We start from the raw sequence: 25559 nt of genomic DNA on the forward strand, positions 1-25559 counted from the left end.
GAGAAACTACTGCAAAACAAGTTAGTGTCTTTTAAAAGAAAGGAGGAAAGCCAGGAAAAAAGCAATGTACATGGGTAACTGTGATTTAAAAAAAAAAAAAAATTTAAGCAAAATAAAATACATTATGTGCAGATGGAGGGGAAAGGAGGACAGGAAAGAATGCAAAGCCAAGGAAACACTGTAGTCTTATCTACAACAAGGGAAGAATTTGATCAGAATTGGCGAGGCTTAAAGCAGCTACTGATTTTTCAGGAGGACACTGCAAAAAAATCAACACTGATAAAAAAAAAAATCAATCAACCATTCTGTTTCATTGGTATAAGGGGAAAGTTGATGCAAACTGAGCAATTAGTTAGCAGCTGGAGGTCTTCACCTTTATCTCCTTGAAGAAGGAAGCTGTTTCGCCCTCGATAATTGGCTGCAGCAAAGGGCTTCTCCGCTTGCTGGAGGGGGAACCCTGTGACAGGTGTTAACAAGTATGTTACATTGTGAACCCCTTTCTCCTCCACCACCTGCTCTCAGCTCATTCTCACCCACACATTCACTCTCAGCTCATCGCTGGACCACCAGGAGAAATACCTTCTCAAGGAAGAAAAACAGGCCTGGCAAACCCCCTGAACCTTGGGCTGTTTTCTCTTAAGATGTTGCTTAGCAAAGGACACCACTGCCAATCTGTTTTTAAAAAGAAACTTAGATGATTATTAGCTGGGTAGTGACTATGAGGCAAAGGCTGCGAGAAAGTAATCCCCAGCCTGAGGCCCATACACACACAGTGTATTTGTCTGGCTCTCCAGAGCTCCAGGGTAAGCTCAGCCAGGCTCTCCAGATTTGCTTTCCAGGAGACTGATTCCCCACTGAAGTACCTACTGATGGAGAGATGGATTTTCAAATGCATCCTGTCTCTCTATGAACCTCTCACTGTTTTCACTCAGAAAACTAGGGAAAAAAACCAGTCTCATCTCTCCTCTTCTAGCCTCTGGATTTTCAGTTTTGTGCCTTAACAGGGCCTGGGCTCTCTTTGACAGCTTTGCATTAAACTGCCCATGCACACCTACACAGCTTCCTCCTCGACTGCCAGCACTGTCTTCACAGCACACATTTTGGGGACTATTTTGCATATTCCAGGAGGAGCAGCTTTTTATTTCGTTTTAAATGCAGGACCAGGAACACTTCCCAACATTTGCAGAAAAAAGCCCAGTGACAGTGACACTGCACTGGGTAATGCTATGCCAGCCAATTCACTTCACTGGCCATCTACAGAAAGTGGGCAGGACACGAGCACTGCTCAGGAAAAGCAAAAAAAAAAATGCATACATGACAGACAGAGTAAACAGGAACTTTGATAAAAGAACTCTCTTTCCATAATTAGGCTTGAAGTATTCTGTGTGGGTTTTTTAGATTAATTAATTTTTAAAAACTGGACTACACAAATTGTCTAAAATTAAAGACAGTGAATTTTCTCCCTAGAGGGGTGTATTGGGTTCCTTGCTGGTGGCAAAACACCACCTTGAAAGAGGGAATATCCACCACTTAGAGGATCTCTTTAATACAAATTAAGTGTTAGAAGACTGAGGGCCCCTTCTTTCAGCCAAGGACACGCCTGGCATCTCCTGTGGGATCTACTCAAGTCTGTGTACAGGAACCCTGTACATACAACCCTGTGGAACCAAGCAGCATGGAAGACCTACAGCTCAGCATGGGTTGGTATGGAAAAAGAAGTGAGGCTGTACCAAACAGAGGATGGATGAAATAACAGCAGCAGCCTAATGAAAGAGAAGAAACAATACAAGGTGAGATGTGCCCTGTGGCTCACAGATGGGCACTCAAGTCCCTTGACCAGCTTTGCCCAGCTTCGGTATTAAGTGTGTCATTGATTCACTCATTTGCTTGATCTTTGAGTGATAAGGGAGGTTGGGACTTAGCCTTAGTGATTGTGTTGTAAGCAAAAGTGTGGTGATTTCTGCTTCCTCAGCTTGAAACCAAAGAAATACCCCACAAAAGAGTGCTCTACTCACAATAATAGGGATGGTGTTGGCTCTGGAGAGGATCTGTTTGACCAAGCGATACCTGTCATACAACGGCTTCATCACCTGCCGCTCATTTTTGGTAACCTGAAAAGGAAAAAGAGGAGACATCCATGAAGCCTACAACAAATACTCCACTCTAGAATTCATGTGCCTGTGATCACCCTCAGTCTGAGTGGCTCAAAGAGACTTGTTTGGGGATGACAGAAGAGCAGAATTAGCCCTGAAATTTTGTCCATCACTGCATCACCTGTGCCTGGTGCCACCTGAAGCTGTGTGGGGTGTCTTGTAAAGGGGCTGTAAGAGACAAGTGATTTAAATGACCAGTCAGGGATCAGACGTCCACAGCACAAAATGACCTGTGGAGGCAGCACTCTGTGCTTGCAGTCACGTCTGACACTGTAAGCACCAGATGAGCTTTCCCATCCTTGTTCTCGTGGCCGGCCCTCAATAGCTGTGCTCGTGACCCATGAAAAGAGAAAGCAGCTGCACTGACTGGATGTTGCAATGTGAGGAGACTTCCCTTGAGTACGGTAAACTAGAGATTTCACAACAGCTGACTTTCTGGCTTTGCTATTCCTCCTAATTTCCTGTACAAGCCTCTTTTTAGCCCCCTAACCTTGCCCTCCATCCCTCCTCACAGCCACTTTGCTGGGAAGGATTCACTGCAATGCCTGGAAGGGATGAAGGTGCCAGGGCTGTGTGGCACAGAGAAGAGAGAACAGTGCTGATGTCCACCTCAGGTGTTCCTTACATTGCTTTGTCCTTAACTCCACTCCTTACTGCTTGTTGTGCTCCCTCCCCAGTTTTGAGAGCATTACAAACTGAATGTGCTGTTCCTCGTTTTCTTTCAGATTCAAGGTAGGTATTATTTTTTCAGTGTTTTCTTACAGCACATTAGAAAACAAGCAAAATCCTCAGCAATACCTGATCATCATTCAGCACTGTCTGACCCACATCCTATAAGAGTCCTTCCATTAGATCTTTTGTCTAACTTTAGATTATAAAGCTCTTATGAGGAAGCTTTAACTGATGTCATGCCTTTCTACTTGCTGCAAATCACCAGAGCACCTGAATAACTGCCATATAAAAATCAGCATCAACAGAGTAACCCCCAGGGAGCTTTGTGCAGTCTCTCTTTCTACAACAGTAACAGGAGAAAAGGGAATACAGCTTGAGAGAGTGAGGCAATTTTAATCTGCCTTTTATTTTGTCTGCAGTTAACTTTCACTGGCATAATCTTTCTAAAGCTTTTACATCCTCCCTCCAGAGAAAGAGACAGTTTTGGCTTGGGAGGCGCAGAAAGGCTGTAAGTATTGCCAGGATTGGGATGGCAGGGATGAACTCTAAGACTGTGGAGGTAGCATCCATCTTCCTCCTGATAACCAAGCCTATGTTGGGTGCTAATAAACAAGGAGGCAAAGGAGGAACATCTCTATTTCTTTCCTGGTTCAATGCAAATATCCCCAGGCCTGATAAGGGGGATATAGATGGGAAATCTTGAGCTCTGGGGGCTGAATGTCCCACACCCCCAAGGCACAGCAGGGCTCCAATTCCTGACAGCCTCAAGCTGCCTGTTCACTGAGTAAGCAGCTCACATGGATTAGAGGGATGTGAGCAGCATGAAACAATTCACTCGGACCTCTTTGTGTTGAGTTTTGTGCTGATGTGCCTGCACTCAAATGTACTGGCTAGCAAGTTGCCTCCAGCTTTGGACATTTCTCTGTAACCCATCCAGAATACAACTAGAGAAACTGGGTAACCTGAATTATATATATAATATTATTCCTAGCTTTACAAGATTAGCAGTTTGTGGAACAGGAGGTACAGAACTACTGTTGGCTCAGACAGTCTGTTACTTAAAAAAACCCCAAGACTATGATGAGGCTTATGTTGAGGCTGAGAATCAAACCTTCAATTAACAACATTTCAAAGCTGATTAACAGCACTGTTCTGTACAGAAAAATACACACAAGACTTGGAAGGGGTACAAACTCCTTAGGTATGTTGAAGAATGGAAAAGTTAAACAACATCCTTCAGTGTCTGAGTATCAGTGTGGAGGAGCAACACAGATAATACAGGCGTTGGAAGTTAAGCGTATGGAGTCTGAGCCTGTCCTGCAGCTCATTTACACCAGCAAACTTTACAGAAAGCATATTCTGAAAGTATGTTTAGTACATGGGCATACTGTCTCATTAGGTAAACATAAGTAAGACCAGTAAAACCTAAGTATATTTTGGGAGAAGATCAAAATGCAAAGAGGCTGTTAGAATAATGGAGCCTTTGACACAACTCTGGGCCACACTCCACGTGGCAAAAGAGCAGTAGCTGAGAACAGACCATTGCTTGCATTGTTAGAGCAGCTCAAGAATTTCTGCAGAGACAGACTTTTGGCTTAACTAAAACAGTTCAGTTCCACCTTTGCAGGTTCATCTATCACTGGTGCAGAAAGACCCAGCTGCACAATAAATCTGAGCTCCATTGTTTTTCTTGTTTAGTTAAATATCTTTAAGGAAAAAAAAAAACTTTGGCTGAACTATCCGCATTCTCCTCAAGCTCTCAGTACTTTTCCACTGCTGCACTGCCAGGAGCTGGGAACAGCAAAAGCTGATCAGTCTTCCTTGCCATGCAGTTCAGTGTTACCAGGTATAGACAGCTTACTTCAAAACAAAACAAATTCAAAAGAAGTTGTATAAATGAAGCATTGAAAAAGGTAGGTTGAAATAAAAGTATGCTGGCAAGATAGTCTCTGGGCTTGTTATCTTTTTGAACAGATTGAAGTGAGTTCACTTCAGTAAGATGCCAACTGTTGATTTATATAATTGTAAAAGCAGCAAAAAAGACGTGGTCTCACAGAGAACACAGGGACGGTTAAGTGGATTCCCTTGTGCTGCCCTTTTTCTACACAAGAACAAATTGCCTGTCCTCTCATGTAACTATGCCATTTTCAATTGCTGATACAGTTGTGACTGTACAATATTAGCACTACATGAAGGCACTTAAATAAATTAGTGAGACTTTTTAAAACAATGGATAAAGAAAGATATAATTTGGGAGGAAAAGATCAGGAATTTCATGCAGCAGCCGAATGACACATTTGCGAGCTGCACCAATCAAGTATTCCTTATAAGTAGTAATTTGCTGCTCCCAAGCCACTGCTCAGGGGATTAGCAGCACTCTGAAATTAAGTTACTTTACCTATGTAGATGGTCACAGAGATTATAATGACATCAGTGAAAGAAACGGAGGGAGTCATAAAAAGCCAACTTCATGGCCTGGAATCCACTGTGTTTCTGCCACAGCAGGGATCAGAACTTAATTCTCTTTATTCACAAATAAGTTAGCATTATACCATTGATACCAGAAAACTGCAAACTTCCCGACTGGATGGGGGACCATGCACAACTATTCCCCTGCACACTGTCCACTGGGCCTCAAATTGGATGTCTGTGGAACCTGCTGAGCACAATGCCAAAATAATGGCTGCTCAGATTGTAGGCTCTGTCATGCAGGTGTCTGTCCAGGGATGTGTGAGGACATCACCCTGCCTGGAACAGACTTGTCAGCAGCTGCAGAAGTGAAGGATCAGGGAGGTGGATTAGAGGGCGCACGTGCAGCTTGGACAGCAAGAAGTTCTAGTGACCTGACATGAAAGGGGCATTAGGGGCATCATTTACCATAGACAAAGACATAGAAACTTTCAGAAAAAAAAAATTACTTTCAGAGAGGAAAAAAAAAAAAAAAAAGCAGTTGCAATACATACCGGTCTGCCATGAATGCCTTCATAACACAGCAAAGCCTTCTGAAGAGCCACTTTTTCAGCTGCTATCTGATCTCGTGTCATGTCCTGTGAAAAATGGCACAGAGAAAGGGAAAGGGAAGAAGAAAAGGAAAAAAGAAGTCAGATTCCTGGACTCACAAAAAACACTGATCTGTGCCATAACCAAAGTCATGTTATACCATCATTATTAAAGATTCATCTCTACCTTCCCATTGTCTTTTCCCAGCTACACTGCCAAAGAGACTGTTAACATGAGTAGAACCCTATGCTCAGTGCAGGCAGATTAAATACACAAACTTTGCATATGAAGGTATTTTATGTACCTAAAGTGGATTTACAGATTATAAGTGTGCTTTGAGAAAACAACACTATGCAACTTTTAATGATGGTGGATCTTTTTCAGTTAAGATCTGAAATGTAAATTCTACAAAAGAATAGATTTCCTTTCTTTTTCTCCAAATCTGAGACATACTCCAGTACCTCTTGTAAAGCTTGTCACCTTTGCTTTGACTGTCACAAACACACTTTACCAAGAACTGAAGTGCAGTCAGAATGTCTCTTTCTGCAAACTCTGCTATGGAGTGAAAGGCTGTAGCAGACAAGAGTGGACAAAGCCAAAAAATAAAGGGGAGACAGTTAGAGAAGACTTCTCTAACCAAGTTGGCCAAAATTCCCCCACTGAATTTGCCTGACACCAAGCTTTCCCTCCCTATCACAGCGCCAAGTACGCCAAGTACTATCACAGTCCCTCTGTAAATGGCCAGGCTGCAGATTCTTGCTACAGTCAGAAAATAGTCAAAACACACAATATGTTTTTCTTCTGCAGATCTAGCAAGAAAACATAATGCTGTCTACTTCACTCTTACACAGCAGGGCACAATTTACATGTCACTAGACTCAAGGACTTCATTTACAAGGCTGCCCAAACCTCAGGAGCTCACATCAGACATGAAGACCTCCCTGCTGATAACCCTCAGAGATTACAGCAGCTAACAGAGCTCAGTGTGAAACTCTGAAGGTTAGCAGTAACACACCCTGAGAGAGTAACATTCAGTTTTGGAGTGAACAAGAAGCAAACAGATGACACAATCTCCAGAAGCACTGGCAGACTCAGAATTTGACAAAAACCTTTGGATGGAACAACAAAAATAGCCAAAAAAAGGGCAGGAAAAAATTGCAATAATTCAGAAACATTACTAGGAATACGCAAGGATCGGACAAAGAACACAAGATGACATACAACAGAAACTGGGCGGCTCTGGGGATGCCAAGATGGCAGAGGGAAAGGAACTAAAGCAAGTGAGCCCAGACTAAAGGCTGCAGACTTTTTAACAAAATGTACAAGACCATAACACTTTCACAAGTGACTGTGCAGTTACAAGTAACCTACTTGCATGCACAGGCCTAAATTGGACCTGTCTACTTTGTACCTTAATGTCTTCAGGTCGATTTGTCTCTGCTCGTTTTTCTTGGAGCTTCTTCTGGATGGACTCAAGGGTCACTTCCACGGCAGGCTTGGCAGATTTATCTGACAGGTCTTGCTTCTTGTCCTCCTCCTTCTCCAGCTGAGAGCCGAAGCTCTTGGGGAGCGTGTTGCTGCGCTGACGCACAACAGGGCCAAGGTCTTCCTCTGAGATCTTCAGTTTTGACTCTGAGCAGGGAAAGATGAGCAATTTTTCATTTTTAACATGTGACAGTGTCAGGATCACTGCCTCACATCAAATCTAAACGAGGTAGAGTCAAGCTACCCCTCAAACGTGCACCGGTGGCAGCTGCTCACCTTTAAGTTGCTTTCGGAATTTGGCCAAATCATTTGTCCATTTGAGCACTTCAGGGTTGGCTGCTTTGTCACTGTGAGAAGGCTGGGAGGAAAGAAAAGGTATGCTGAATCTGTGTTAAACCACCAGGAGTGATTCATCGAAACAAGTGTGTGGCACAAAGAGGTACAATGGAATTTGGACCCAGCACAGAGCACAGGCACTGGCTTCTGACCGGCAGCTGCACACCTCTGACCAGCCCATTTCAGACCTTGCTTTAATTGTTCCTGCCTCTCACAACACTCTGTCTTAGGGGCATCATGAAATGGATTTTCTTTTTAGAAAACACAGAACATGTGATGCCAATGATTAAGTGGTAGGAGTGACTCAGAGGGCCGGATGCACACTGGAATCCTTGTGGCTATTGTTTCCTAACAAGAGGGTACCTCTAAAATAGAGGAAACCTAGCATGAACAGTTGGAAAAGTGTTATGACTCACGTATCCACACGAAAGGCTGCCTTACATCCAAAGACATCAAACAACCTAAATTCTAGGCTACAGCAGCATTTTTTCAGCCTTTCCTACTGCATGCCAGAGCAATTCTTTGCCATTTAGATAGCCAAAGATGCACACATGCAAAGGTTTACAGTTCCTTACAAAGCTTTCTGTGCCTCAAAAGGGCATGTCAGAACAATTAAGAGTCCAGCACACCACTGCTGCTCAGCAGCACTTGACTGTGGTTCCTTGCTCAGGAGTGAAGGCAGCTGCTCTCTCTCCTCTGCAGTGCACAGGTGTCATGGGATTACCATCATGCAAATGAGATCAGTGACTGCGCTTCCCATATGCAGAAGTTAAATAAATAAACAAACAACAGAAGTTGAACACAGCTATTCCTACACACTAGCTTAAGCAGTGGTTGAAATCTTATGAGTTCATTAGCCTTCCTCTCTTGTGCTGCATGGATATTGTGTAATACCTGGAAAGGTAATTTGCTCAGTGTGCATACAGACTTCCAGGGGGGGTGGGCAGCAGGTCTTCTGCTATTTTTTTTCCCTTTCCTCATTATAAAAGCTTTCAAGCCCCTCTGTATGTTTGGCATATTTCCCTGGTGTCCCTCTGTATGCTTGACCCACTTCCCTGGTGTCCCTTCCCTTTGCTGCTAATGCATCCATCTCCACATAAATGCTTAACTCTTAGAGACTCACTCTGTATTTCCTCTCCTCTTCAAATTTGTCCTCAAATCTCCTGATCTTTTTCTTCAGCCCCTGAATCCTCCGCGTGAGCTGCGCAGGGGTAAGGTCTTCTCTGTCATCTTCATAAGATCCTAAAGATGAACTCCGCCTCCTGCCAAGAGCAGAGATTGCAGGAAGAGCTTATCCAAACAACCACAGTACATCTTGATGCAGAGAAGGCCACTTCAGCTTTGTGTGAATAAAGATAAGGCCCACAAAAGTGAAAATGCTATGTTGCTACTCTGCAATGACAGATAGCAAAAGATGCTCTAACAGCCCTAGATATTAATGCACAAACACAGAAATTAACTGCAAAGAACTTTTTATAAAATATCAATTCCCTGTGAGTAGGGACAGAAACCCAATGCAGCACAGCCGATCCAAAGAGATGCTACTTGATGCAACACAACAAACCCTTTGCAGCTGCATGTAAAAGCAAATCAGCACCAGCAAATCACAACCCACCTCATGAAGGAATGAGAATTAGGAGGAGAAGGAGGCACTTCTGTATCATCCAGGTACTGCTGGCTCTGTCCATAGGCATAGAAGCGAGGGGACAGCATGGGATCGCTGTCCTCATCCAGAAGCTGGCGAATCAAGCGCCCAGCCTGCGGGGAAAGGCGAGCCTCATCTGAGTCTAAGCCGTCTCGCTGCCATGAGGAGAGAGCAGGGATGGGCTCTGGGAACAGTAAGACAAAGGCTGGTTTTATCAGGTTTGTTTTACACGTAAGACAGACCCCAGGTAACTTTCTAATGAACCTTGACCTGCTTATCCTGGACTGTGACTCCTGTCACCAGGCTTTCTCTGGTCACTACTCCCCCATCTGTCTTCTGTGCCTGACCACAGCAGATAACCTACAGAAATATAAGTAATCTCTTAGGTGCAACAGAAAATCACCCAGAAGCTGACCAGGAATTACCATGGACTGACACCAAACAAGGCAATCACCAGCTAGTACCTTTGAGGAAAAAGTTGTGCTGGACAGAGAGCATTACTGGCACATAGTATACAGAAGAGGCAATTGGATTCCAGAAGGAATTTTTTTCAGTTTCAGGACGTACAAATGCTGTAAATGAATAGTGTATTAATGGTTCTCCTATAGGCCCCAGCATTCCAATGCAACCCTGCTCCTGCTATTGCAAATTCAAAGCCTAGCAGTAACCACAGGTTCTTCTAATCTGCAAGCAAAAGGTCCCCCACATTACCACCTGTTCCACAGGGTGCCTAGCCCACACATTAACAATTATAGTAGTATGGTCTGAGTTTCCCCTTTTCCCTTGCACATGCAATCCTCCTGCTTACTGTATGGTAGAAAAGTGAGGAAATCTTCAGCCCCCTGGACAACCTAACCAGCCAGAAGTAAAAGCAATGTTGTACAGGGAGGTGGTGGAGTGGGAGAGAAAGGGAAACCCAATTTAGCATGGCTGATTAGCATAATAGAGCCCACGGAAAGCAATCGCCTGAATCTTGTGATCACTCCCTCCAGATGCCATAAGGAGTCTAACATTTTGTGTTCAGATAGTTTACTAAGCTGATTTGCATGCTCCTACTTAAACTGTCTAATCCTGTGGTGCTAAGAGCCAGGCTTTGAACTTCTAAATCTAACAAATAGTTCTAGAGTCAAGTAACAAAACAAAAACCTTACAGAAAGCTCCCAGACCAGTTACAGAGCTAGGACTAATTGTTTCCTGTGCCTAGCCTGTCTATTCTTCATTCACAAAGAGAGGGGGCTTTTGAACTTATCAGTTTATGAATAAAAAGCAGCATTTCCTTTTGCTGAAGAAGGTTAACATTTTCGCAGCTCAGTGGATTGCATGAGGATTCCCCTGCAGAACCTCTGTGCTGTTTAACATTCCCCCTCTGTACAATTCAGGCAGTGCAAGATCATCGCCAATGCAGCAGTGATGGGCTCAGTGCTGCTTTGCTTGTGCACATTTTCCAATGATGCTCCCCTCCTTTTGCCCTCTTCCTTAGCACACGGATACAAATGGCACACCTCTGCTTAGAGGCTGGTCTGCTTGCACCCTGAAAGGGGAGACAGGAGGTTTTTGCAGAAGCTTCTTGCAGAAGAGCCCCTGGAAGGTCTTGTGGTAAGAGCAGCACATACAAGCCTGGCTCACAGGGGCTGCTTCCATGGGGTGTGCAAGGCCCAAGTGTATCAGGGCTGTTTTGCCATGGTTTGGAAAGCTCATGTAGCCTGAACTTCCTTTGGGTAATTTCTGAAAAAAGAGCTTTTCTAAGCTCTCTTCAGCCTTGGCATTTTCTAATACCTGAAATATGCTGCATCCTGAATCCCTCATGATTTTAGGAAGTGTCTCACAAGATCTTTTGTAGCAAAATAAAGCGTAATAAAAAAGGAAAAAAAAAAAAAGGATATATTTGACCAGCAGGAACGAGAGTTAAATGATGCATGAAATTCTTCTAGACATCTCTCACTTCTAATTGTTTGAATACCTCTCACCCGCAAACTGAATTTCCTCTTGGATAATAAAAAAGGAAAATAAAAAAGGATATATTTGACCAGCAGGAACGAGAGTTAAACGATGCATGAAATTCTTCTAGACATCTCTCACTTCTAATTGTTTGAATACCTCTCACCCGCAAACTGAATTTCCTCTTGGAAATTGTTAAATAACACCTCCATGGGATTTACATAGATGGAATAAACTTAGAAAAAATCAGGCATATTTAGCAGTAACTAAATTAAGCTCCTACCACACCAGCTAACAAAGCCATTATTAATCATGCATGATGTACGTGACTTTGTCCAAAGTGGATTTAAAACCAGATATCATGAGACATTCAGGGAATTGCAATGGCTCAAAGAGCCTCTGATCAAACCCCAAAAGACAGCAAAGCACTTTATGTAACCTAATTGAGACTGAGGTGTGTCTACTTTATATTTTGTTGATTTCAAAATACTCCCCCAAAACAGAGAAATCCCATTCCAAAAAAGAAAGTGTTAAAAAGGAGAAGAAAAAAATGTCCTAAAAGGAAAATCAAATTTGAGACCTGACAGAAGAAATGGCTGCTACAGAAAATCAGCTTTCTTTAACCCTTGCTCCTGGAAGAACTGACTCTATGGGTAATTTTGATTCCCTTGCTGACCATATACATTTAGAAGACAAAACCTCAACTAGACACAAAATGGCCAGACCCCTGAGAGCAACACAGCAAATCATCAGAGAACACATTTAGCTATGTACAAATTACAAATTTTATCTACATCAGATCATTAAGTGGACCAGAGCTGCAGTCCAACTGCCTTCTCTCTCCTGCTGCCCAAGTGCCAGGCCCTTCAGCTGGAACCACAGGAATGGCTGGATCACACAAACACACAGGAACCCACTAAGGGTAAGCTGCTGCTTTTTTTGACAGTGCACAATCAATTAATTCCTCTTTAACAGGATGCATAATATCTTTTGTTATTAATTTAGCCAATATAGCTATCAAAGTATTAAGCTTTTTCTCAAGACTGTTCAACTCCTGGACTGAATGGTTTTGAAGTATCTGCTATGAAGTCCAGTTTTAAGGCATCCACTATCATGATTAATACTGTCAGCCTTTCCCCTTCCTGCTAATTGAAGAACAAACTCTCAATAGAGATTGTAAACATTTCACCTTTCCTTTGCCACTGACTTGACAGAGCAGGTACATTTACCCCTCTTCTGTCCTGAACAGATCTCTCCTGCTCAGGGAAAAATCTGTTTTCTACTCATCTCCACATTATTTGTATTATTTTCTCCTCCAGACAGTACTATATACTATTCTCCTCTTCATTTTCCAGAATGACAACTTTTCATGGTGGGCAGGGGCGGGGGGAATATTTAGCAACCATGGCTGTACCAGTGCAGAGAAAGGGTGAAAAAAATTTTAATGCTTTGGTCAGACTCTCTAGGCATTTCTTTCAGGCATGCTTTTCTAAGCTGGTGCAGAAGCAGTGAACTGTGTTCTGGTAGTGAGGCTGCAGTCCTTCAGAAGTGCTGCTCTCCCTCTCAAAATCCCACAGCCAGCTCATCTTTGCACGGAGCTGTCAGCCATCTGCCAGGTGTGGCTCTGCAGAGCTCCACAGGCACGCAGAGCATTGCCTGTGGCAGTACAACCTCTCTGCCAGCCTGCTGCATAGAGGGCTGGAGACTTTAATAAACACGAACCATTAAGTGCTTCACACGAGCATAAAGATTTATTGTATCAAACTGGTGTATTATTGGTGAGCTCCAAGCCATCTTGCCGACAAAGCCTGTCTTGTTTTTATCACTACATTGTGTATTTGCCACAGGGTTACTGGGGCTGCAGGGCCAACAGAGGGGTGTCTACACACAAATACCACTTGAGGTGCAGCCAGCAAAACGCCACAGGCATCTCCTGTTTCCCTCTCTGCAGCCACACAGCTCACACATGCTGCTAACACTGCTTTTACACACACCCATCTGTCAAACAAAAGAGGCCAAACCTTAGCTACTGTAAATTGAAGTCCAGAGGGATTAAAAACTCTAAACTCATTACAACACCTGAGGTGCTAGTATCAAATGTCACTTGAAAGACTCCAGAAAGACCTCTCATAATGAAATGAACAAAGTAATTTAAACCCCATCCAAAGCATTCACTAGCTCAGTAACAACCTATTTTCATCTTATAAATAACTATGAAAATATCCTTGTTTGAATACATCAGCAGGCATTCTTCCTACATAGATCAAAAGAATAGCCCAAATACAGCACTACCACACCTCTTCACTTACTGGGATGACACATCTCTCAGCCAGCAAGCAAACTTTGTATTTTGTTTATAGCATGATATAACAATCAAAAATACAAGTTTAATATTTTGATGTTATTCAGTAAACAATGCAATTTTTTTAGTACTTAGTAATAAAAATAGAATGTGCCTCACCCTCTTTTGATTTCTTATGCTAAAGAGTGTTACCCACATATGAACTGATCAATCTAAGTCCACAGGATTGAAAAAGAGAAAACTAAGTTCAGTTTTCCTTCTGCTATAGTATATGGATTTTTTCTGCATTACTTTGGGTTTTTTCCCATGGAAAAGCATCAATTAAGTCAGTGTCAAAACTATTTGTAGATCAGCTTCATCCTCAGGTTCTCAAGTGCTGCAATACTTGAACTCAAATTGTGTTTTTGACTTCTGCTTTTATTTATTTTTTTTAAGCTTGAAGAAAAATGCCAGCTGATTGTTTCATAAGAGCTTGCTACTGCAAACTCTGCTTGAAATCTCAGCTACAGAACTTTTTTTAAGTGTCAGTAATCGGGTGACATCAGCAGCAATCACACATCATATTGATTTACTGATCTGCCTGCTGACAAGGCCAGCCGCTGCTATGGAGAGCAACATACTTCCAGATTTTCCTTGAGGACAGGATAGCAAGTTCTGGGCTTGAATTAGAAACATTTGGTGAGAAATCTGCACAATAGTGCTGGTCTGTGAGAGAACACTCTGTTCTCCTCAGCCACTGCACCCGATTCAAACGTAATCCACAACAATTAGAAACCTTAGCTGTGGAAGCAGCTCTGAGCACGCCTGCTCCCAAAGCCATCTAGGCTGGCAGCCACCAACCAGCTTAGCAGGCAAACCCAGCAGTCAGACGTGACACCCCAGCTCACAGGCACAGCTCGGTCCACATCCAGGGCAATAAAACTCCCTGATCCACACCTGCCAAATGACACCAGGAAAATACTCCTGGACCATGGGAAATGCACTGAGGCAAGGAGTTCAGCACTCAAATTTGGCTGGGGCACTGCTCACGCCCTGAGTGCTGCGTCAATAGCCTGATGATTCCTACACAAGCCTCTATACTTAGCAGGTGAGTGGGATGCAGAAGGTGGGCACATGGCAAAGTGTGAGGCTGCATTGCAGGGAGCAGGGAGAAAATGTCTCTGTCCTCTCTCTGCTCAGCTTTAGATAAAGGGAACACAGCCTGGAGAAGTACAGCCAATCTCTCCTTGTGTACAGATACGACTATGAGATGAAAGTTAAGGGGAAAAATCTGGTAGAAATTGCTTCTAGTGTAACATGAAGGCCACAGGGCCTGCCAGTTCACCTGGCAGCAGTTTTCATAGTTCTGTGCCCCTGAATTAAGGCTTTTAAGGCAGCTCTGCTCTTTAAATGATGGAGAGCCTGCCTGAGTGACAAATAAAATCTAGTCAATGGACAAGGTTGTCTTGTGCCCATTGTTGAAGGCTCTTTCCTAACATTTGACTGGAGGCAGTGACAGCTACAGTCCTTAACTTGTAATTGCTCTCACACATCCCAGCAGTTGCCCTGGTCACTAGATGGTCTGTACGTATGATACAGACAACCATCACCCCTAACATTAGCTCAACTGTGCCCTGAAAGAATGGGTAATTTCCCAAGAGATGGACCTAGCACATTTGCTAGAGCAAAGCAATGAACAGCTCAGTGTTAGGGCATTTGAAGGCACAGTCCTTTCTGTTTCTCATTGGGGATGCAGCCAGAGCTGTGGCATGGATCCTGCAGAGATGTGTGAAGGTTTGAGTGACTTGGTAGGGAAAGGGAGGATGTCCTTGTTGATAGAGGTGTGGATGGGTGGTACAACCCTGCCCTGCAAAGCCAGTCTCAACAACAGACTCTGCTGTTAGCTACAGAAGCAGTCTGAAAGTCGATGTTAAGATATTCCTCTTCCTGGCTGCTGCAAGCTTGATTCCATATCCACAGCTAGGAAAGACTCAGTCTGTCCTTGCTGAGACACAGAAGGCACCATTTTGCTGCTGTTCACCTACACCAACAAAATGGTGATTCTGGAAGGCACGCATTTCAGAAGATGATGTCTCTCTCACCCCAGACAGCTGATTATTTTGCAACTGCCCACCTCCTCCTCCTGTGAAATACATGTGAACAGAAGGGAGGAAGGAGCAATAAGAGAGAAGTACAGTCACATGTGCCCATAATCCTGTGTCATATTTGCAGGGTAAAAGAAAGCTAGAATCCAAACATAAGAGCATGCCTACTAAGAGGGAGTTGTACCAAAGAAGTAACTTATTTCATACAACGGGAAAGCCTCTGGCAGACAGAAAGGAGCTGTGTTCTCCCCTTCACGTGTTCATATGACTCCTATTAGTAATGTAGGAAGGAAAAAAAAAAGTCATTATTCCCCAAGGTTCACAGGAGGGCTGAAGCACACATCACCTCTGAGAACACAGATGTGAGACCCTGCAGGGCTCTGCTAATTGGCCCCTGAGTAAACTTCCAGCAGCCAGGGCCACCTGGGAGTCCTTCTGTGGCACTTTGATCAGCCATGCTGCACATGTGGGGATTCCACCCAGGGAATCCCCACCTAGCAACCAAACAGAAAAATTCCCTCCTGTGCAGGGTGGCTGCTTGCCTGGCTGAATCAAAGGCAGCCATGGCTGTGGATTTTCTTCACTTGCACCTGAAGTGTCATAACTACTCAACTCCTAGAGGGAAAGGCAAAACATACTAGGTCATGTACACTGTGGAAGCAGGAGCAGAGAACTTCCCTTCTCAGTGTTCCTCAGAGATTGTTATTTTAGAGCAATGAGTTAGTTGCATATTTTCCCTCTCTTACTTAATTATAACAGCACACTTGTGTTTTCCTGCTTCTTCCCTGTCAAAACCTATCTCAAAACCACTCCTAAAGCACAAACTAACAGAAGAACTCTGGCTTGTACACAGACACATACTCTGTAACTAGAAAAGGGTTTGATCCCAAAACTATTGGACACCTTCATTTAATCTCAATTTCAAATGAAATTAAGGTCATGGCACCCACAGTTTGCCCAGATTCCCACTCTTAAAGGAGTAAGTGTATAGCCAACCAAGTGTGTACTCTGCAGAGGAGAGCTAAGAAATAGTATTACAGCAATTTATATGACATACAATCAATTTAACACTGCCATTTAAGCTGGTCATCAGAATTCCTTCACAGCATACACAAAAAATAGTTGTTTGTAAGATAAAGTAACAGACACACCGCATTTTTTACCAGCTGTGCTTTTTAGGTGTAAATCATTATTTTCAAACAGTGATTGAAGAAAAATTGTTCTTAGACTCTGAAACACCCAGCTGCTTTGAAGTGTAGGGCAGTCTGGCTTAATTACCATTGACCAGCCACTAAGAAACAAGGTATCTTGAAATCTTCAGGGACTTAACAGTACTAAACAGAACATGAAAGTAACTTCAAAAATAAAACATTTAATTTTCCACCTCTAAGTCACAATTAGAGTTAGTGCCATTCAGTATTTACATCCAGTTTCACCAAACTTTCAGTTCTATATTCAGGACAAAGTTGTTTTTCTATTGTTTCTAGCAAGGGAACACGGTCACATGAAGATACACCCAGCCCACTCAGGTTTCTCTCTCTCCCATTTCACTCACACAACCAGCCATCACACAATCCTACCTTCCCAGTTGCTGTCATTGCACAGTGATGTTAAATCCAGCCGAGGCACTTCAGATACAAAGCTGTTTTCCTGATCATCAGCATCTTGATTTCTTTGCAACTTGTTTTCAGGCATGCTTGGATGTTCTTGAATCTTCATACTTGAAGTCAGCTATGTTCCCATACACCCAAGGAAATGAGAGCGAAAGGAAAAAAAAAAAGGTGTCAGGATGCAGAGGGGGGAAAAACCCCTGCAAGTCACAGCAGCAGTAAGCTCGTGCCTTTAGCTAAAAGATCCAAACAGACCCTGATGTTTCCAGCTCCAAATCCAAATCCCTTGCTTGGTGACCCTTGTGTACTAATTGCTCACTCACACCAGTAAAAACATCCGTTCATCTGCCTTCCTTGAATTTTTCCTTCTTTAGAAAGCTACTGCAAGTTCCCGAGACTGTCTGCCCTGACAACTGCACGCAGCGGAGAAAGCCTCCAGTAGTGAAGTGGGATGAAGTGGGAGGGAGGGAAGCAGGGAGGCAGGGAGAAAGGGAGAGGGAAGGGGGTGGCTGCGTCCACTTCCTACAGGAGCGCAACTCCTTCAAGCAACAACAAAAATGCTGCTGCTGCTGCTCTGAGGCTGTAGCAATATGGTGCCTTCTAAAAAGCAGGCACCAGAGCTCCCGAGGCAGCAGCCGCAGCCAGCCAGCAGTGCAGGCTACGTACATGAATGCTCTCATGCAGGCTGTGCTGGCTCAGATCAATTAGTGCCAGCTAAGCTGTGCTGGCTGCACATTCCCCGATTTCCTGTGCTTGTTTTCTAGCTGGGCGTGGGGAGAGCAGAACTATTTATGGAGGAGCTCTGGGTATTAAAGCGGTGTTGCGCAAATCCAAACAGCAGTAGGGCTTGGCATCTCAGCTGGAAGCAGTGTGGACTCTGGGAAAACGCCAGAAAATTCACAGAAGCATCCAGTAACAGGAATAAAAAACCAGAAAAAAAAAGGAGCAGAATTCTGTCAAGTACATGATTCATCAGCTAGTACTACCTAGAAGCAATTGCTGTTTGTCTCAGCACTGTTCCCCCTGCACATACCACACGTCGTGTGTGTTTATGCAGAAATCCCTGCCATTCCCACAATCCAGAGGCACAGTGCGCGTGTCTGTGACAGCGCCTGATGAGAGAGCTTCTGGCACTCCAAAATAAATTAGCTGTAATGCCTCACAGAGGGCAGTAGGGAAAAGGAAGTGTAATGCATGTACATAAACATGTGGTGTGATATGTATAAACCCACCAACAAACACAGAGCTAGATGAATAGACAGGATTATGTTACTACATAAACTATTTGGATTTAAGAACAGCTTAGGCATAATTCTTTAAAATATAGTCTAGTGGGCATTCAGCATGCAGGTTTTCCCTCTGTAAATCTAGTAAACAATCTGTATATTCTGCTCTGGGAAGTAAACAGGCCCAAAAAAACCCCCAGCATTTCTGAACCTATTTTCCTATGAATCCAGAAACACAGCCAAATGTTTCAATATCCTAAGTACATGCCACTAAGGTATGTTTACTTTTTTTCATCTGCAGAAAGCTAATAATGTGTTTGGTGTATCTTTTCCCTTTTGAGCAGAGAAAAACAAGTAACTTCCATGCAGAGGGAAAAACATTGCCCAGTAGACAAATCATATGAATGTTTTTATCTGGATTCAGTTCCATCAATCCCTGCAATTGAACAGGGTGCTAAATAATCTCATCTAGACTTCCTTTCCCACAAAAGGTTGGATCAGGTGATCTTTTGAGGTGCCTTTCAACCTGGGCTGTTCTACTGTTCTAAAAATCTGATGAATACCCTGGTATTTGTAAAGAGTGTTCTGCATTGTATTTGTGTAAGGTGTGTATTTCCTGTTCATTTCAATAAATGGCCTTTTTGAAACATTATAACAGAATGGAACACTACATGATACTTTGCCAAGCACTAATAACTCATGCAGCTTGACGCTAAATCTGATTACAAATGTGTTTATTGTGAGAGCTGTACATGGAAAAATGCTAATTCACCATTCAGTATCTTTTAAGCTGCTTCCAGGTTGGGAGGACTTAAATATTTCTCTAAGATCTATTGACAAATTTCCTGCCAGGATTTAAATAGTCTGTGTACTCACAAACAAAGACTGGTCAGTGGCCAAATGTACCAGTTGATAAACTGCTTGTAAATTGCCAGCACAGTATTTAAAGGTTATATTTTAAGGCAAGGAAAGAAATAAAGCACCAAGTTTCAAAACAGGTGCTATTTTTAATAACAAACAAGTGTGAAGGAGAGGAACATACCTACATTTTAACAATTTCAAAGGGAGCAACCTGAGAATACCATCTCATCACCACTACTGATGCTAATTAGAGATAAATGTCTTTCTATGAAGAATGTACAATCTCCTGACATTTTAAGACTCTTGAAAGATATCTGTAGCAGATATAAGAGCACTTTCCAGATAGGCAACCATTTCCATTACACATATATTAGAAAGATCGTATCAGTGTCTTCTTCCTCCTGAAGTCATTTCAGCGACTGGAAATATTTAAAAGGTGTGTAAAAACAGGTCTGTGCCCTGCCTGCAGCCAGTTACTCTCCTTTCCTTGCTCACTGATGTAGGCTCTAATACAATGAATAAATCATTAGGTGTTCTGAAGAACAATGGTGGTACAAACCCAGGAGACCCAAGAAAGCAGATGTTTAACTTCCTTTGCATTCATGGTAGATAATTCAGTATTCCCATCACTTATTTTCTTTTTTTTTGACTTCCTGATGCCACCATCTGCCACTCTTTAGGAAAAGAATCAAGTAAGGGAGAACTACTTTGCTTTAGGTATGGATGCACCACAATTTCCTACAAATCAAAGGGGCAACAAGTTGATGACAGTTGGCAATCATAGTTCACTGCAGATATTACATAAATGACCACAAAAAAATCTTCCAAACAGGTACCTGAATTCTGCTTTCTAGAAGCTGCTTCTGCAGCCATGCTTTGTAGGCACCAGTAACTACAGACCTAAGCAGCCTGGGGATAAATCAGCTGCATTCATTCTCCCTGCTCCAGTGGAGACTGAGCATAAAGAGTAGCTCAAACAACAAGAAATAAACGGCAACAGAAAAGCTTTTAAATTCTGATAAGGAACTTGCATTCTGTTCAATTACATATGGATTCCAATCAACTCTACATAAAAGGCTTGCTTCCCCTACATGTGATCTTCCATTACAGCCACGAGCAGGAAGCATTCTTAAGCACAATTTAGGGATACAACCTGATGCAAGAACACAGCCATTCTGCTGCCTTCCTCCTACCTGAGCCACACCAACACCCTTCTATACTTGTTACCATGTTGGTATGAACCTTAAATACTTTTCCCTTATCAAAACCTGGGTCCTAGAAACCTGTTTTTCCTCCAGAACTTAGCTACTTCCAAGAGCAGATTATGAAAGTTACAAAACCACTGAAAATTCATTTGAGGCTCGTGTTTCAAGGTATTTTTACAGTCTCATGGAGACCCAAGTCAGCAAAACTGGTAGCTACAGCAAATTCCAAATCCTTTTCCTAACAGCTTTAGACTGGAGGCAGGGTGAGAAAGAGAAAAGAATAAGAAGAACCTTGTCCCTTCCTCAACCTGAATGAATTTGTTATGAAACATATGTCTTTAAGCTGCCCTAAACAAAAGGCTTAGAAGGGGCAGGGAATGTAAAACAACTCTGCCGGAATGTAACATTTTCTTGACCTCGTAATTCCTATATAATACACAATCTCTGGGTTAAAAGATCCTCTCATGCAGTTAAAATTTTACACTTTAAAACTTTTCCTAAGGTGTAGTTTATTTTAAGGTTATGATTTCATATTTAAATGTATCTCCACCAGGCTAATTTAAAAGTTTTATAGGAGTATTGCATGGCATGGCAGCAACAGCAGCTTTTCCACATGCAGGTGGGTACGTGAGGGACAAGGTGTTGCAAAACCTAGGCTCTGGAAAACACAACAGCTCACGAGCAAGTGCGAGGGATTACTGACCCTCTGGGAGAAAAGCAGGAGATCCATGTTAGCCCAGTCAGAGCAGTGACCAAAGGCAGCCCTGAACACCCTCTGCAGGGGCTACATATTTCAGGATCCCACAAACTTCACCAGCTGCCACACAGCTGATCAGAGCTCAGCTGTTAGCAACCTTTTACCTTTCCTGCTAGGTGGAAATAATTCCTTCCTGAAATTAAGTCTTTCAAAGGCAGTAAATGCACAGTGGCTTTTATTTCTAAAAGAAACACAAGAGGAGTCTAATTTAAAAATATTACCAGCCTTCAGTCAACTCCAGACAGCCAGAGAAATCAGACAGTGACTACAGCTGCTTTACTGTGCCCATTTAAATTGGATGCACAATTAAGGGAGAGATAACTCTCCCCATTGGCTGTCTGGAGGTTTTTTAAGCAAACCCAAATAAACCAGTGACTGCAAAGGTGTTTAACCTAACCCAACCCCAATCTTTGAAAACACCATAAAGCCAGTGCAAAGTGTGTGTGGGTATGTGTGCAAGAGAAATGAAAAGTTGGGGGGAAAACTGCTGCCATCAACATCACATCTCCCCTCCTGACATCCATCCCAGCCACCAACTTAGAAAGAAGCAGGAGGTGATCCAGTTCTCTAAGACAAACGGACTACAGACACCTATGTTGAAGAGCAACAGGCTGCATTAGGAAATGATAAAAGGCCAAATGATTTTAGAGAAATCAAGAGAGACAAGCTAATCTTACTACCCCGGCAGATAAGAAGTCAGATGTCCTCTTTGCTATAATTAATAAGGGAACTTCATGTCACTTAAACCACAGTGCTGACTTCAGTGATCCTTCCCTTTTTGGCAAGGAGGGATCAAAGGGACTGAAACAGAAGCTATCAGATTCCCCAGTAGTTGAGAGGCTCCCTAAACTGTGTAAATAAAAAGCAGGGGTAAGGGACAGAAAAAGTATATGCTAACTCCATCTCTCTTGTGAAAAACAAAACTATATGCATAACTACTTGTTTCTGCTCAATAAAACACTCATTTAAAGACCACAAAACTGAAACACACAAACAGAAAAAAAAAAATACTAACCTGAGAATGCCTGAAAAAAACCTCATCGTTTTCACTCTCTTTGCTATAAAAAAACAAAAACAAACCAACACATTACAAACACAAAACCAGACTTGTCTTGTAACAAAAACAAGGAGGACTTCTGCACACAAAGGATTTTATGTTCTTGCTACTCCTTCCTACTGTGTGAATTAGCACACTCGCTAATTCACACAGTAAATGAAGGGACTCTCTGGGCTGCAGCACTCCAAGCTGCTAAACTATGAATTTTTTGCTTCTTCTCAGGAGCTATTTGAGAACAATTATGTAATTTAATTCCTGTGCCCTTAATTCAAACCAATACACCTATCCCAACAAATGTAATTGATGGGAGAAATTGTCATCTCAGGTGAGCAGAGTGAGGCTATACAGCTCTCACATAAGAGTGAAGCACAAAAGAAAGGGCTAGATTCCCAACCCAAAGGCCAGGTTAGACAGGCCCTGCATTCCTGTGTGGAGCATGCTGGTTCAGGTGCTCCACAGGTGATTTCTTTTCAAGTCTGCACGATCAGCACCTTCAGTGACATTCCTATCAGGCTGGGAAAAGAGCCTTGGTGGCATTTGCTGCAGGCAATGCCCACATAACACGCACAGTGCCTCCATGAAGCTCTGCTTGGGAGTTAACATGTTGGGTAATCTGCTCTGTGGCACACATGTCACCTCCACAGCCTGGCAGGGAGATCTCTCAGGCTGTACTACAACCTCAGGGAAAGGAAAACATATATATATACACACATAAAATAAAATTAAAATCACCTTTCATCAGATAAAATTTCCATGTCATCAGGTCCTGTTCTGTCTATAGGCTTGGATGAGCTAAAGCCTTCCACACTCTGCAATACAGTAAATATTAAAGCAGTAAGATATATATGAGAAACAGATTCAAGCTGCAGGCCATTCAACAGATCAAATACAGAAAGATCCAACAGGATTTCTAGGAAAAAGGTAACACTCACACTACTGCCCACAGCACTAAACAAACCCCACACTTTATTGCCCATAAACTGCAGGAAAACACAACTGCTCACTGCTTTGTCTCTTTCATCAGACAACCTCAAGTGTCAGAACAGAATAAAGCTGCATGGTACCTCGCCAGCTCCCATTTTACAGACTGACAGACAGCCTAGGCTTGGAAGCAATTCTTTGGTCTGTGCAACTCCTGTAAGAGCAGGTAGCAAAATCCACAGTAACCTCTCAGCGGAACTCCTTATGTTCATGTTAGAAAATCCTGCACTTCTCAGCCAAACCCTTCCTTAATTTCTTCTTAAACAGGCGTAAGAATGAAAAGAGACAGCACAGATGTAATGCTGGGCTAATATGAATGCAGGGCAAGCAATCCAACTGGTTACAGCCTCTTGTTCTGAGATTTGTCTTAGCTACCATTTAGAACATTAACACTGTTGAGTACTGTGAGGACAAGCCACGTGGCCACTTCAAGCACATGTCCAGGAGGCTTCCTACCCTGGGTTTTGGGCAAGTGTGTTTTAAATATGAGGAAGTGGGTTCCTGCCCTGGAAACTACTACTTCTTGGGGCAGTCACAGCCCTCTCTCACCTGCTACACTTCCAGCCCCATATGGTGACATAGGTCAGTCATTCCACCTTGCCTAATTTGATTCTTCGAGTCCTACTGATACCTGGCTACCATGTCCCCAAAATGCAGTTACAAGCTTTAAATGCTTTGTGGTTAGTTTGTTTGGGAGTCTAAGTGGAACTGACATTTTCTCCACCACTGACTTGTGCTTTTGAGCCAGATGCAATCAGACAGCTAAGAGGAAAGCTTCCCCAGTGTCCTACATAACTCTTTCAGGCTTTGGAAAAAAGGAATACTCAGAAAAGGGTGCTTAAGGAGAGACAACATCACGAACTTGTTTACATGACAAAGGCCTATTAGTAAATGCTAAGGTGCATGTTATGTAATACTCCAAGTAGGCAGTCTAATTGGGGTTATTATTTGATGTGTAAAGGTGTAGCCAAAAGAAAGCTAAACCATCACACATCCTTCTGGCAGTCTCTGAAATGCAAGTATGTAATAAACATACTCATTAAATCTTAAAAAGCAGCTTCTGCTCTTCCAAAACAATAGCACCATGCTCTCTGCAAGATATTTCATAATGACACTTGCAGTTGATCATCCCACTCTGACGTTTGCTGTAGCAGAGCAAGCAAGAACCACACTGCTGGTCATCTTGGCCAATGTGCTTTTAATACAAGACTAGTTCATTTTAATTCCTTTCAGCCTTTGCCCTTCAAGAGATCAAAAAATGAGGGGTAGGGTAAAGTCCAGTGGACACAGCTAAGTTTGAGGACACTTCTTCTGGGCACAGTTGAAGACTTCAAGAATGCTTTTCAGGTCTGCAGCACAAGTGGACACTTTCATCAGTACTTCCTTTCTTAAATCCTGGTAAAAACTCTCATTTACATTGAAACTGTTTTACACTCCACAGTAACAGAGAAAAGGTGATGAAAAGATCATAAGCACTAGACCTCTGCCTATCTTAGAGTGCATTGCTACAAGCAAAGACAGAAGTGTGAATGTGTCAGTCTCACTCTGCTTTCAAGAAGTATCACATGAGAAGATTGTGGATACTGAGTACTAAATTTAAGTTACTAAACTAAGCACAGTGTACAATTTTTGGCATCTTGCCTTCTTTTGATCATAATGAAAAGCAAATCCATCTCTCTCTAGAATCTCTGCACAGGGTAAGAACATGAGATCATTGCAATTTTGTGATCTAAACAAAATGAGTCCAAACAAAGGTCACATAAAGAACTTGCTTTCAGCAGGCTCCAAAACTTAATCAAGCATCACTGAAGGAAATGCTCTGTAGGTCAGGACAGTGCTTTCACACAGCTCTTGCTGTTCCTGTCAACCATGCAATGCATGCTTGGTGCAGGCACAGTGCTTCTGCCACTGCATGCAGACCCTGCGCTGAAGCACAGTGCGGTTTCTCACTGCTGACACTCCAGTCAGTGTTTGCTCTGGTTCAGAGGGAAGGAAGGTGAACCAGTTTTATTCTACAGCTTGTAGAAGTAGGAAAACTGTCCTCTACTGTGAAGGTCACACAAGAATATGCTGGAAAAGTTCTACAGTCTCCAGATTTTTACAATGTTATAACAAAGTCACTGATGCCTTCAGTAAAAGGTGGATAGAGGGATCACTTTTGGACCAACACACTTATAAGTGCTTTCCAAATTGCTAGCATAACAGTAAAACACAGACTTAAGGGAAATGGCATAAAATACCTTTGCC

General features: G+C 42.8%; 1 protein-coding gene across 8 annotated transcripts in view; it reads right to left on the reverse strand.

The window, feature by feature from the left end:
* Window positions 1-25559, reverse strand: part of FAM13A (family with sequence similarity 13 member A) — a 117865-nt gene that overhangs the window by 8473 nt on the left and 83833 nt on the right. For 6 of the 8 annotated variants that reach the window (XM_039710446.1, XM_039710441.1, XM_039710445.1 and 3 more), the window contains 10 exons: window positions 23064-23140; window positions 22290-22332; window positions 17196-17346; window positions 9262-9475; window positions 8770-8908; window positions 7587-7668; window positions 7237-7457; window positions 5789-5872; window positions 2016-2111; window positions 374-457 (listed from right to left, as the gene is read on the reverse strand). In XM_039710446.1, coding sequence (XP_039566380.1) covers window positions 374-457; window positions 2016-2111; window positions 5789-5872; window positions 7237-7457; window positions 7587-7668; window positions 8770-8908; window positions 9262-9475; window positions 17196-17346; window positions 22290-22332; window positions 23064-23140 — 1191 coding nt within the window. The remainder of the gene's footprint in view (window positions 1-373; window positions 458-2015; window positions 2112-5788; window positions 5873-7236; window positions 7458-7586; window positions 7669-8769; window positions 8909-9261; window positions 9476-17195; window positions 17347-22289; window positions 22333-23063; window positions 23141-25559) is intronic. The other 2 variants (XM_039710442.1, XM_039710443.1) reach the window with 2 other exon arrangements.

Source organism: Passer montanus, unplaced genomic scaffold (genome assembly GCF_014805655.1).
Source record: "Passer montanus isolate IOZ18808 unplaced genomic scaffold, ASM1480565v1 scaffold23, whole genome shotgun sequence".
NCBI classification, from domain to species: Eukaryota; Metazoa; Chordata; class Aves; order Passeriformes; family Passeridae; genus Passer; species Passer montanus.